Below are 14,394 nucleotides of genomic sequence, written 5' to 3'. Positions count from 1 at the left end.
CCTTTCTGAGTTAGAGATTAAGGAAAATCTAGTGGAAGGGTTTGGTGTTCTGTTTAAGGTGTGACCTCTGTGGTTAGGGTATGGACAAGCTTTGCGGTTTAGGGTTTTGTTTAGGTCTGTTAAGAAGTTGTCCAGGGTTAAACAGAGCATTTCAGTGCTGATATTAAGGGCAGGGATCAAGGTAAGCATGAGAAAAAGCATAAGGGAAAGAGGCTATGGGCTGAGTTTTGGCTTCAAGGGATACTTTGAGGTCTGGCATTAGAGTAGTGTATTCCTCTCAGGGTGTGGAGTAGCATTTAGGTTTAGGGATTAAGGTTACTGGTTGAGACATGGGAAGGGCCTCACATGAATTTTTGAAGTTAGTGTTAGAGCAGCATTAACATTACCTGAACTCTTTTCCTCTTCAAAATCATTAATTTCTGCTGCCCTAGGTCCTCTTCCCTCCCCTAAATCTCACATTGCTCCTAGCCAGGGTTTAGCTGACCTGCCCATAGCAGTAATCTTGTTGGGATCAGCTTTCTGATGGCTTTCATGATCTCAGAGTATCTGTCTCACCTCTGTTGGCTACTCCATTCCTAAAACAGAAGTGTCACCTAAGGCTAAATGGAAGAGGACACAAACATGTCTGGGAGCACCTTGCACAATGTGCCCAGCAGCTCTGCACCACCACAAAAGTGAGCTTCTTGCTCTTAAGTTTTGGTTCCAGAATGGCTCCTATGGATTCAAGCTAACTATTCCCAGGCCCTCATGCATGCTTCAGTTTCCCCCAAGGATCATGGAGGCACTGGCTGACTCTGTGTAGAAAACTGAAAGCAGCCGTGGAGGATGACTTTAGGCCAAAGTTGAAATCTCTGACATGACAGCCAGAGGTGCTACTCTGCAGAGAGAGGGGGCTGTGGTGCCTGGGGCATGGGGGCACTCTGCAGGACTGTGTTGGGCAGGCTGGGAGGCAGACCCAGCTCATGGGGTCACTGCCGTTGCCCCAGGGCTGCAACAAATCACTCACCAGACTCCTTTGCTGGGGCTGCTGCATGCCCTGGGGCTGCAGAGCTCTCCTCTGCCTGCTCACACCAGATTGAGCACTTGAGCTCTGGTCAGTCCACTTTGGACATAACATGGTGCTCAGCAGGAAATACTGGGGTCATCTTTCCAAGACAAGGTGGCAGTTTCTCAGAGATTGGCAGCACAGCGGTCTGCTTGTGGGAACTGATGAGTTACTAAATATTCATCATGTTTGGGGTTGGAATTTCTTTTTCTTTAATTTTTCTTTTCCTTTCCCTTCCTTATGTGTCTATCTCTCTGTGAGTTTTTATGTTCTTTCCCTTCTCTCTCGAGATGTGTTTCCTCCTCTTCCTCTAGAGGAGGAGGAAGCAGGCAGCTCATGCATGTGTAGTTGCTGGTTGGGGTGAGCAAGGAGGAGGCTGGCTATGGTGCAAGGAAATGGAGGTCGGTGAAGCTGCAGGAGCCCTGGTCTCCTGCCTGGGAGATCCCCAGCACAGAGTGCCTGTGCCCCGCAGGGCCAGCCCCGCTCCCCAGGCCAGCACAAGAGGCCTGCCCCAGGCACAGAGCTGCCTGCCCCAAGCAGGTGCCTGCAAAAAGAGCTTTCCCTTTCTCCTTTACCCATCTGTGCAGGCCCAGAAATGCTGCCCTACTCTTCCCCAGGGCCATCCCTGCTCCCAGAGAGCCTTGCCCAGGGCAGTGTGTCTGTGATGGCCTGGCTGGCTGTTGCTGCTTCCCTCCCGGTGCTCCCTGCAGGGCCCCAGCTGGTGGTGCTGCTGTGCAGAGCCAGGGGCTGTTGTGCCCTGGGACCCCCGGGGGTCTCCCCCCTGCCTGTGCTGCTCAGGGTGGGCAGCAGACCCAATTCCATGGGGATCTCTGCTGCTGAACCCATTTCCATCTGCCCTGATGGCTCAGCAGCACAGGACAGTGCTTGGCAGGGCCACGGGGTGTCTCTAAGGGCACAAAGGGCAAGTGAATGCTGCACCAGACCTCGCCCACAGCACTTCAAAATGGTTATCCTCAATTAATCTGCAGTCTTATGGGCCTTTGCCTGCTGGCTCTTCACCACCTCTTCTGGCATTGCAGAGCCCTCCTTTAGCCCATGGACTCCTCAGATTTGCCTTTTCCTTTACCAGACCCTTCTTTGGATGGTCACTCATTTTATGAGGTTCTAATCACTGCCCACTGAGCACATTGTCCCTGCAGATCCCCTGACATCTGCTGGAAGCTTCAGATTCCTCTTCAGGCTGGCACTGGCCATCTACCCCACTTCAGGGGACAGTGTTGTCTATTTGGGCATGTGCTGCCACAAAAGGAGTTCTTGGCCCAGCCCTTGGTTCCTCACAAACCACACTGGGACTTTCAGCCCGTGTCCTTCATTCCATGAAGAACCCCAAAAAATCAGAAGAGCAGGGAGCAACCCCTTGGCTCTATTCCTGATAACACATTTGGAAGAGGTGTCCAGGCTTCTGGATTTGCCCTGAGCAGCCCCTTTTGTTATTTTGGAGCTAGCAGGGAGGCCAGCTGTGACCCAGGGCTGCACAGTGCCTGCTGCTGCCTGCAGGGACAGGGATGTCACTGTAGGGACAACAGGACTGTCACCAAGGTACATGAGATCTCACGGATTATCCAAATGCAAGAAGCACAATGAGGAAGCCAAAATAGAGCAGCAGTGAAAAGACCAGGTCCTGCTGCTGGCCATGGCCATGGCTCCAGGGAAGCAGCAGCCCCAACCTGAAGGCAGCAGAGAGGCAGAGCCCAGTGGGCAGTGAGGGGCAGCCCCGAGGGCCAGCAGGACTGCTCCTCCATGTGGCAGCTGGACTCTTGGCTCCGAGCCCCTCCTGCATGCTGGGGCAGCTCTCCAAGCTGCAGAGGAGGTGGGAAGAGCGGGATACTGAGACCAATCAGGTTCTGACAGCTTCTCAATTGTCATTATCTACAAGGCAAGCATGGTTCTACAGGTACATGAGACATTTATGTGAAAAAAAAAAAGAATAATTAAGAGATATGAAAATAAAAATACCATTATTAAATGAAAATCTAAAGATGCAGTATAATATATTATAAAAGAAATAACAAAAGACTATCCTAACAATTTTATAGAAAAACAGTGAGTTCTGATTGGATTGTGGGCTTCAGTATTACTGATGAAGAAGCATGTATCCAAAGAGTATCCTCACTGCGTCCTTGAGCTCCTGGTTCCTCATGCTGTAGATGAGGGGGTTCAGAGCTGCAGGAAAGACTGAGTACACAAGTGCCACCACCAGATCCAGGGACGGGGAGGAGAGGGAGGGGGGCTTCAGGTAGGAAAACATGCAAGTGCTGAGAAACAGGGAGACCACAAACAGGTGAGGGAGGCACGTGGAAAAGGCTTTGTGCCGGCCTTGCTCAGAGGGGATCCTTAGCACTGCCCTGAAGATCTGCACATAGGAGAAAACGATGAAAACAAAACAAAGAAAGACTAAAGAAACACTAACTACAATAAGCCCAAACTCCCTGAGGAATGACTTTGAGCAGGAGAGCTTGAGAATGTGGGGGATTTCACAGAAGAACTGGTCCACGGCATTGCCTTGGCAGAGGGGCAGGGAAAATGTATTGGTAGTGTGCAGGACAGTATACAGAAAGCCACTGCTCCAGGCAGCTGCTGCCATCTGGGCACAAGCTCTGCTGCCCAGGAGGCTCCTATAGTGCAGGGGCTTGCAGATGGCAACGTAGCGGTCATAGGCCATGATGGTGAGAAGGAAATACTCTGCTGATATGAAGAAGAGAAAGAAAAAGACCTGTGCAGCACACCCTTGATAGGAGATGGCCCTGGTGTTCCTGATGGCATTGGCCATGGCTTTGGGGAGAGTGGTGGAGATGCAGCCCAGGTCGAGGAGGGCGAGGTTGAGGAGGAAGAAGTACATGGGGGTGTGGAGGCGGTGGTCGCAGGCTACGGCGGTGAGGATGAGGCCGTTGCCCAGGAGGGCAGCCAGGTAGATGCCCAGGAAGAGCCCGAAGTGCCGGAGCTGCATCTCCCGCGTGTTTGCAAATGCCAGGAGGAGGAACTCGCTGATGGAGCTGCTGTTGGGCATTTGATGAGCTTGGACACAGTTGTCTGTTGAAGAGGAGAAGGCAGAATGAACAGATTCCTAAGAAGAAAACCTATTGCAAGACTTAGAGCACCCCCAGCCTGAGCCTCTCTCTTTGCAAAGAACCTTTCTGCAGCTCTCTTGAGCTGTGGCTGGTGCTGGCTGAGAGTGGCACTGGGAGCTGGGGCTGCTGTGGGCTCCAGAGGAGTCCCTCCTGCTTTGCAGCAGGAGGAAAGCAGGAACATGGGGGAAACTCAAGTTCAGTCTACGAGTTTTGCAGTGTTGTTGCAACAACAGATCTGAATACAGAGCAGAGCAGAGCTGCGGGGATTTTGTTTGCTTTCTTTTTGTTTGCTTTTCTTATCCCAGTTGCCCCATAATGCTTAAGAGAGGCGTTGGATTGTTGAACTGCCTGACATTTCCTGTGCGCTCCTCATGAAATCCTGTGGGTGCTAGGAGGCAAAGGGACTGTGCCTTGCTGAAGACTGAGCAGAGCAGATATTCCCACCAGACCTGTTCTCAGCAGCCCTGTGTCACCCCTCTGTGAGCTGCAGGACCATCCCACTGAGGTGTTTCCCTGAGAAGAAACTGGAGACAGCTGAGAACAGAGAAGCCCCAGTCCAAGTGCAACTGGACAGCATCCTCACCTTGTTTCTGTAAGGCTGATCAGGATCTCAGCTCTTCCCTCCTAACCAGGGGTGCAGAGGCCTCCCTCCAGCTGCCCACAGACAGCCATCCAGCAGCATGGACATGGCCTTTGCATGGAGGTGTCTTCTTCTTGGGGAACCTGGATAACACAAGGATGCCATGAGAGAGCGGCTCTAGCTGGAGAACAGCCCGCAGCCCAGGAGTATGCCCCATGCACAGAGCCCCATGCACCCCACAAGCTGGGGTGTCCCAGAATTGCAGCTGCAACCCCTGCAATGTCTGGAGGATGCCTGGCCACTCCGCCCTTGGCTGACCAAGGGCAGCTAGGTTAGGGCGCTCAATGTGGCCTCTGCCAGACTTCCTCACCTCACAGTGCAATCCAGCAGGACTCTCAAAGCCTACTGCATTGCCCACTGCCCTCCCAGAAACAAGACCCAGGAGGAGACCCTTCCAGGACGTGCAGCTGCATGGCCCTGCAGCCAGACACTTACCTTGTCAAGGGCTGTGCAGATTTCTCCTGCAGTCAGCTCTCAGCATCCTCCCACTCCCAACTGCCTCCAAGCCCTCTCTCCTTCTCTCCTCTCTGTGTCTCTGCTGTGGTCAGAGCCCCCAGCCCTGCTGCGCTGTGCAGAGGAGCTGCTCCTGGGCAGAGCTGTCTCTCTGCACCAGGGCCCTCTTGCCAGGAGCTCTCTCTGTCCCAGGAGCCCGGCCCAGCTCAGCAGCACAGGCCCAGCCCAAGGCATTGGAATCACCCCTCTGGGGGCTTTGGTGATGAGCCCACAAACCTCAGGCACTGAGAGCAAACTGAAGAAATCTCTCAAGAAGTCCAAGTTAGATGCAAGTTTCCTGGAGTGTCCCCCGAGGGCCAGGACTGACACAGCCTCCCTTGGAGCTCGTTAGAGCAGAACATTGGAGGCAGTGAGGACAAGGAGACAAAGGCAATGTGAAGGTGACACTGATGTGTAGATAACCTGGATGTGTTTCACCAAAGAAAAGGACTACGCCTTGTCCCCTGGCACCCTGGAAGGGAAATCTGTTTCTGTCACACCTTGCTCAGGGTTCTTCCTGGGGCAGTAGGAGATGGGGATGTGCATTGCCAAGTGCAGGAAAATAGTATGACCCCTGCCTGGTTCATAGGTGGGCGAGGTGTCAATTAGACTGGTGCTTTAGCAATTGGTTGTCTCCTCATAGGCTTTAGTGGCAGAGAGAACAGCCATAGCCATGGACACAAATATCTCATAAGACAGCTGTCTATGAAGCCGGCCTGGTTCCTGGTGACCAGGCACCTCTGCTCTATGGCATCGCTCGTGGTGCCCAGGCCCTCCTCCTCCTGGGCACGGCTCACTCAGCATGGTCCCAGTCTGCCCTGATGTGTGGGGTTACTCTTGTCTGGTACAGGACTAGGCTCTTCTCCTTGTAAACGTCAAGAGGTTTCTGCAGGAGAAATCCTGGGATTTCTCAAGGTTCTCCCTGACCGACGCTCCATTCTGTCAGCTGTTAATATCTGCAGGCGGATGGCTCACCCTGACTGTGCTATCTATTATAAGATAACTGCATCAACAATTGCAGGACTATTTGGACAATACAGGATTTAGTGGAATAAAACTGCAGCACACTATCACAGAATGATAGGGGATGGAATTCCACTGGATTTACCTTTTCTCTGCTTCCTTCTCATGCATGCTGTCATTTTGTTTGGAACCGTATCCTAAATGTTGTGAGGCTGTGCAGGGACAAAATTAGAAGGTCGAAAGACCAACTGGAGCCCAATTTATTTACTAAAGATATATAAAAAATAATATATATTTTTAAATTCATAAAATAAAAAAAAAGAAAAGAGGATATATGAGAATCTTCATCCTCTATTGGTTGTGGGGGGAAACATAGGTAAAAGTGATGAGGAAAATGCTGAGGTTTTTATTGCTTCCTTTGCCTCAGTCTCCAGCAGCAAGAACAGTTGTTCCCCTGGTGCTCAGACTCCTGAACTGGTAGATAGGGACAGTGAGTGGAATGAAGCTCTCATACTCCGTGAGGAAATATTTAGAGACACGCTACTCCATGAAGATATATGCAAGTCTACAGGGGCCAGATGGGATCCACCCAAGGGTACTGAGGGAGCTGGCCGAAGCACTCACCAAGCGGCTTTCCATCACTGATCAGCAGTCCTGCCTATAAGGGGAGGTCCCAGTCAACTGGCGACTAGCAAAGGTGACGGCCATCTACAAGAAGGGCCAGAAGGAGGATCTGTGAACTGCAGGCCTGTCAGTCTGACCTTGGTGCCAGGGAAGCTCATGGAGGGGAAGCAGATTATCTTGAGTACCATCACACAACATTTACAGGACAACCAGAAGATCAGGCCCAGTCAGCATGAGGGAAAGTAGTCAGCATGAATAGATGAGGTAAAGTCTGTGGATATGGCCTACCTAGACTTCAGTAAGTCTTTTGAGACCATTTCGCACAGCATTCTCCAGGAGAAACTGGTTACTCGAGGCCTAGATGGATGTATGCTTCATTGGGTTAAAAACTGGCAGGGTGGCCAGGTCCAAAGAGTCATGGTAAGTGGAGCTAAATGCAGTTGGAGGCTGGTCACTACTGGTGTCCCCCCGGGCCCAGTACTGGGGCCAGTTCTCTTCAATATCTTCATCAATGATCTGGATGAGGGGAACAAGTGCACCCTCAGTAAGTTTGCAGATGACATCAAATTCAGAGCGAGTGTTGATCTACTCAAGGGTAGGAGGGCTCGGCAGAGGGATCTGTATAGGCTGGACCCATGGGCTGAGTCTTGCACTTGGGGCACAACAGCCCCATCCATGCTGGGGGAAGAGTGGCTGGTCAGCTGTCCGGCAGAAAGGGCCCTAGGGATATTGGTGGATAGTCGGCTGAATATGAGCCAGCAGTTTGCTCAGGTAGCCAAGAAGGCCAAGAGCATCCTGGCTTGTACCAGGAATACTGTGGTCAGCAGGCCTAGGGAAGTGATTGTCCCTTTGTTCTTGGCCCTGGTGAGGCCACACCTCAAGTACTGCTTTTAGCTCTCAGGCCCCCAGCACAAGAAGGACATGGATCTATTAGAATGAGTCCAGAGGAGGGCCATGAGGATGATCAAAGGGCTGGAGCATCTCTCCTATGTAGACAGGCTGAGGGAGTTGGGGTTGTTCGGCCTGGAGAAGAGAAGGCTCTGTGGAGACCTTACAGTGGCCTTCCAGTACCTAAAGGGGACTACAGGAAAGCTGGGGAGGGACTCTTCGTCAAACAGTGTAGCGATAGGACCAGGGGTAATGGTTTTAAACTGAAAGAGGGTAGATTTAGATTAGATATTAGAAAGGATAGGTTGGAATTATATGATCTTTAAGGTCTTTTCCTACCCAGACCATTCAGTGATTCTGTAAATATGAAACACAGCACCAAAGCAGCTATTAGGAAGAAAAATTATCACAGCCAAAACTAGGACAATATCCCCCGCTTATTCCATACATTCTACGTCATGCTCAGGTCTGACACTTTCCAATTAATCACTACCACCTTTTCTGTCTTTTGAGACACATAAAGAATGTCATGTCCTTAGTCTATTGGTGTCTATAATAATAATAATAATAATAATCATAATAATTCCTTTTGTGTCCTATGAAACAGCCTTTATCTCAACCCATGAACTTTTACTTTTTTTTTTCTCCCAGTTCTCTCCTCCATCCCATTGGATGAATAGCTTAGGCATCTGAGCAAGAGAGCTTGAAAATCTGGGGGATTTCACAGAAGAACTGGTCCACGGCATTGCCTTGTCAGAGGGTCAGTGAAAATATGTTGGCAGTGTGCAAGACAGCATTGAGAAAGCCACTGCCCCAGGCAGCTGCTGCCATCTTCACAGAATCACACAGAGAATCACAGAATGTTAGGGATTGGAAGGGACCTTGAAAGATCATCTACTCCAATCCCCCTGATGGAGCAGGAACGCCTAGATCAGGTCACACAGGCATGTGCCCAGGTGGGTTTTGAATGTCTCCAGAGGAGGAGGCTCCACAACCCCCCTGGGCAGCCAGTTCCAGTGCTCTGTCACCCTCACTGTAAAAAAGTTTCATCTCATATTTAAGTGGAACCTCCTATCTTCTAGCTTGCACCCACTGTCACTTCTCCTATCATTAGATGTCACTGAGAAGAGCTCCTGGTTCCGTCCTCCTGACACTCACCCTTTACATATTTATAAACATTAATAAAGTCACCCCTCAGTCTTCTCTTCTCCAAGCTAAAGAGACCCAGCTCTCTGAGCCTTTCCTCATAAGGGAGATGCTCCACTCCCTTAATCATCCTCCTGGCTCTGCGCTGGACTCTCTCAAGCAGTTCCCTGTCCTTGAGCTGAGGGGCCCCGAACTGGACACAATATTCCAGATGCGGTCTCACCAGGGCAGAGTAGAGGGGGAGGAGAATCTCTCTCGACCTACTAACCACAGCTGTTCTGATACACCCCAGGAGGCCATTGGCCTTCTTGGCCACAAGGGCACAGTGTTAGCTCATGGTCATCCTGCTGTCCACCAGGACCCCCAGCTCCCTTTACCCTTTGCTGCCTCTGCATGCCCATGCTTGGACACAAGATCTGGGACAAGTCTGAGTTTGGCCCTTGTGCCACAGCTGAGGTGCTGCAGCCCAGATGTGCCCCAATGCCCTCAGCGTGGGGCACAGGCAGGAGGAGCTGGATCCCCACCGTAAGGAAGCTGCGTCAGCCTTAAGGAGTGCACTGCATCTGTCCCAAGCTGTTCCCCCTACTCTTCCCTTTGTCTGCAGCACTGCCCTACCCCTTTCCCTTGCCATGAGGTGCTGAGAGTATGTTTGCCATTCCCTCGTGTACTACTTCTGCCTCCTGCATGGCAGACCGGGGGATGGTGCTGAGGCCTCAAATCTCAGAGCCCCGTGAGATGTCCGGGAAGGAAGGCACTGGCATGTGCTGCAATTCCCTCCATATAACACATCCTACTTCTCCAAGTGAGGGACATGCATTGAAGAGGAGTTCAGGCATACCGAGGGGCTGTCTTTGCATACTGAGCTGCCTTTGCTCCCATCTTTTGAAAAAAGCCCAGGCCTAGGACAAGCCTCAAAACCCACCTTCCTGGAAGGGCTCCCAAGAGCAGAGGTGTGTTGGGGCAGGGTGGCAGTAGTGACGTCTCCAGGGCTCCACTTCCTATATTCCATGGGCTTGGTCACCATTTGCAGATGTTCCTGGTGGATTTGTCAGGATCCTGTGGAAAAGAACTGGGCAGAAGGGAGGTGACTGTTTCTCAGGACAAGAAGGGAAATCTCTCATCTCTCTCCCAAGCAGTGCCGTCTCCATGCTGGTGACCTCCCAGGCCTCCAGATGACACGTGCTGATGTCACAGGGGGATGCACTGCATCACCAGGATATCGTCACTGGAGCAGCAGCAGTGCCAGCACTTCCCTGCAAGGCCTGGTCCCTGCTGGGCACTGCTTGGGTGCTCCCCACCGCTGTCCTTCTGTGGCCAGGATTGGGGGCAGCAGGCAGCAAGGTTGCACTGGGCGACCCTCACTGACGGGCGGAGGAGCAGGGGCATCTTGCAGAGGAGCTGTGGTTGAGGAGCCAGGGCGGGCATCCATTGTCATGAGCTGAGGGCCAGCAGCAAGCGAGATGGACGGCTGCTGGAGGGTGACCATCACCTCTGATCTGACTTCCATGTTCCCAGTGCTCCTGCAGCTCTCCTCCAAAGGTGAGGGTGTCAGGAGCCCCTTCCCAAGGAGTGTCCCAGGGGCTGTCAGCTGTCCCAAGCTGCAAGCCCTGGGCTGTTTTGGGGGGCTGGGCAGGACAGGTGGCTGCTGCAAGAGCCCTGCCTGAGGATTCCAATGGGCTCAGGGGACGTTGCAGCAACCACGACTCCTAGGTCCTGATGCTAGGGCTGCCCTGAGCCCCAGGGATCCACTAGGCATGGCTCAGCCTCGTCGTGATGGGGGACAATCCAGGGCCAGGTTTCCCTGGGAGGTGGTGCCTCTTTGGGATCTGTCTCTGGGAGGAAAGACCTCTGGTGTCCCAGAGACTGGTGTGGCCTGCAGCTCCCACAGGCCTCTCAGGAATGTTCCAGCCATGCCTGAGTTGGAAATCAAGCCTTCCCCTTGCACTGCTCTCCTTCAGGGGAACCTCTGTTCCTTCCCTCCTGTTCCGCCAGGCTGGCAGAGCATGTCCTGGATGCTGAGATGCCATCCCTGGATGGCCACAATCCTGGTGCTGAACCCTTCCTATATCTCTGCTATGGTGGTTTTACCCGGCTATGCAGGTGAACTCCACAGCAACTGCTCTTTCACTTCCACACCTACAAGGAAAAGGGGGAGAAATATGATGAAAAGAGATCAAGGGTTCAGGTAGAATAGGAGGTCACCCACCAAATATCCTCATGGGCACCAGTTATCATCGGGGCAAGACAGATTTAGCATAGACAGACTAATATAATTAATTGCCTATCACTGGTGGACTACAACCGCCAGGAACTACAAGCAAACTAAAAACACCATTCCCCCTATCCACACTTTTAAACCTCCTTCCCCTGGGTGGAACAGGGGAATGGGGATTGCAGTCAGTCCATGGCACTTGTCTCCACTGCTCCTTGACGGTCAATCTCTGCCCCTGCATCCCTCCCATGGGATGCCGTGCTTCCCAAATGGATCCTGTGTGGGGCCCAAAGGGTGAGATAATGACAGCTATGACTGGATCATGTTAAAATAAATCTGTTATAAGCATTATATCACCTTCATAGTTGCTGACCACAATGTTTATTTTGTTTTTATCTCGACGTAGTAGCTCTGTTTGCCCTCAGAATTGTGTTGGATAGCACATTACATACTGTGTGTGTTCCACGTTGTGCTGTTTATCCTTTCGGGGGCTGGTTTATGGTTATTAGTTCACTCTACTGCGTAATTATGGTAGTTGTACTCAGCATTGCTGTCACCTCCATACTTGAGGAACCTTCTCTCGGAAACTGTTCATAATTAACAGTCTTTACCTTTTCTCCTCGGGGAGACAATCTATGGGAGGAATGAGGGGGGGTCGCTTCTTCTCCCCACTTCTTCCCTCTCCCTTTCTCCTTCACCTCCCCCTTTCTCCTCCAGGCTAGTTACAATACCTCTTCAAAACTTCAAATATCCTTGGGATGTTCAAACCTGTACCTATTGTTCTATCTCCTGAATGTGTTTCATTTTTTGTTTATGATTAGGGTAAACTATTTCAGAATGCCACACAAAGATCTACTCTGAGGCAGGATAGCTACGAGTGGCAGGGAGTGTGGGAGGATATGGGCAGGCACCTACAACAGTGAGCACCTGCAGTGCCTTGGAACTTCACCCCTGAACAAGTGCAGAATCCTAAAAAATTGGCAGAATGCTTGAAAAAGGAGTGTCATCACTCTGGCAATCCCAAAGAGACAGAAATCTCTGCAATGTGCTCAGGCTTGGCCTATGCTTACTGCGTTGCAATCTACAAAACTCCAATCCCTGTGACTGGGCCAGAGAACGAGCCTGTGCCTGTATCAGTCATACATATACCCGAGAAGAAGCAAGAGAGATAAAATCATCTTGTTTAGCAAGGAAAAAAGCTCCTACTCATACAGGGAAGGAAGAAGAAGAAGATGAGGCAGGCTACCCTGAAGTAGGGCCATCATAGGAAAAGGTGGATGAATAATGATATCATAAAAGCAGCGATAAGCACCTGATCATTATTCCTTGGGGAGCTGCGAGATAGGCAAAAAGATTTCAGCCATCATCTAGGCCAGCACATTGTCACTTGGCTGATCTGATACGGGGAAAACAGGGCCAGTAGCCTGGAATTAGAGGGCAGGGAAGCCAAGCAGCTGGGATCCCTCCCCAGGGAAGAGGGCATTGGAAAGGGGGCACAAATCCTCACTCTCTTGAGGCAACTCCTGTCAGGCCTAAAGGAAAGGTATCTCTTCAAGGAAGATGTTGCATGTCACTCAGGCAAATGGACCACCTGGGAGAGAGGCAGCCCGTATCTGATGGAATTGGCCATGCTGGAGGTGATTTATGGTGATTTATGCACATTAAACAGTTTTCTACCTTGCCCGGTCCCTCACAGAATCCTTCAGTTGTGGGGTTGCTCAGGGTCGAAGTGCCAGTAGCTACCCAAATGGTGCACCAGTGGCAATACGACACTATCCGAGACTCCCTGATTACCACATATATGCTGATTCATTACTGGAGAGCCAAGGACTGATCAGCAAAATTTGTTCAACCTTTAATAATCCCATAGGGTCAGTGCAAATGTCTAATGGAGAGCTGCAACTAACAGTGGAGTACTGTGTCTAGAATGAAGTCACACCAGATTCAATAGATCATCTATAGTCTTCTCTCCTTACAGTCTTAGTTCTAAGAGCAGTTAAATGATCCCTTACAGTATCTGAATGCTGCTGTCCGATCCCTTCCTGGGATCATAAGGAACCAGTACCTCCTGGCCAGAACACTCTCCCTGTACCCTTGGATGCAGGGCCTAAGGTCCCATGAACTGTTAAGGGCGTAGATTGCACAGTAACCACTGATTTTGTCCCCACCCATCAGCTGTCGTGCCCCTGCAGAGTCCTGCCTCAAGGCACAAAGGGCAGGGAGACCTTGCTGGTGAGAGCTGAGGCCCTGTGCAGATGTCCGTGACACAACAGCCATTACAGCCAAGGGTCATGTAGAAGAGAACAGAATAGGTTTAGCTCTCCCTGTGACACATGACTCCTTTTGCTCTGCTGACAGCCTCTGCAGGCTGCCCTGCACATAAGGAGTAGGGACAGGTTCAGTTGTCCTACATGTGCCATCTGCTGCCATTTCAGTTACCCAAAGGACATATGCCTCCAGCTGACTCTCAGAGGATCAGCCACAAATTTCACCAGATGTTTGCATCTGAACAGCTCCTGCCTGTCCTCCATCTCCACTAAGGAGCTATTGTGGCTCAGTAATTCGCATTAAGGTGCCTATGTTGTGGACACCTGAACTGAGGCCAGAGGAATCCCAGGTCCTGCGGGTCTGTGGCAGGCATGGGAGGGAGCTGAGACCCCTTCCAGCCCCAGGAATAACAAGCAGCATGAGATGCCTCGACTGACTCTGCTGAATTCCTTCCTCAAGTGGGGATGAAGGAAATCAGTCCCCGAACATGACTTCATGTCTAAACTGATACTGGGGGATGATACTGGTAAAAAGGGGATGCTGCCAGGTGCTGCCCTGTCCCTCAGGGTTCCTCCATGAGAGCTTGCAGATACCTGCACGTCCCTTTGCCCCCTGACATGTCACCAGGTGTTTGCAACCCCCTGATTTCCTCCATCTCCATTAATGATGCTGGAGCTGAGAAAAGGAGCTCACCTTCAGGTGCCCATGTGGCGTACATTAAAGGGAGGGCAGAGGAATCCCAGGTCCTGTGGGTCTGGGGCAGGCACGGGTGTGAGCTGAGCCCCCTTTTGGTCCCAGTCCTAAAATCCATCATGAGATGTCTCAAGTGACTCTGCTGAATCCCTTCCCTGAACAGAGGATAAAGAAGAAGATTCCCTGACTTTGTCTGGGTGCCCAAACTGATAGTGGGACAAGAAGATGTGATTATTACACTTACTTGGCTCTCTGCAAGGAGAAACGAGTCTGCTGTCAAGTGCATCTGTGCCCAGATGAGGGAGGAATCCCAGGGATTCCTTCAGGCTGTTTC

At 51.4% G+C, this 14,394-nt stretch overlaps 1 protein-coding gene across 1 annotated transcript; it reads right to left on the bottom strand.

Annotated features, from left to right (window-relative positions):
- Positions 1-3,140: 3,140 nt before the first annotated feature.
- On the bottom strand, positions 3,141-4,073 carry LOC136787166 (olfactory receptor 14C36-like). Its single transcript, XM_066984297.1, has 2 exons — positions 3,493-4,073; positions 3,141-3,321 (listed from the first exon to the last, which is right to left on the bottom strand). Exons 1-2 carry the CDS (start codon positions 4,071-4,073, stop codon positions 3,141-3,143), a joined length of 762 nt encoding a protein of 253 aa, XP_066840398.1.
- Between the last annotated feature and the right edge of the window lie 10,321 nt (positions 4,074-14,394).

This window comes from Anser cygnoides, chromosome 28 (assembly GCF_040182565.1).
Source record: "Anser cygnoides isolate HZ-2024a breed goose chromosome 28, Taihu_goose_T2T_genome, whole genome shotgun sequence".
Classification (NCBI taxonomy): domain Eukaryota; kingdom Metazoa; phylum Chordata; class Aves; order Anseriformes; family Anatidae; genus Anser; species Anser cygnoides.
The sequence above is the reverse complement of the archived record's forward strand: the minus strand, read 5'-3'. Positions and strand labels throughout refer to the sequence as shown.

What these genes read in the sequence shown, in the direction of transcription:
- LOC136787166 (XM_066984297.1), bottom strand. Translation starts at nt 4,073, where the DNA reads ATGCCCAACAGCAGCTCCATCAGCGAGTTCCTCCTCCTGGCATTTGCA. An exon ending in TCAAAGTCATTCCTCAGGGA is followed by an intron (nt 3,322 to 3,492) that starts GTTTGGGCTTAT and finishes CCTGTTTCTCAG; the next exon opens with CACTTGCATGTTTTCCTACC.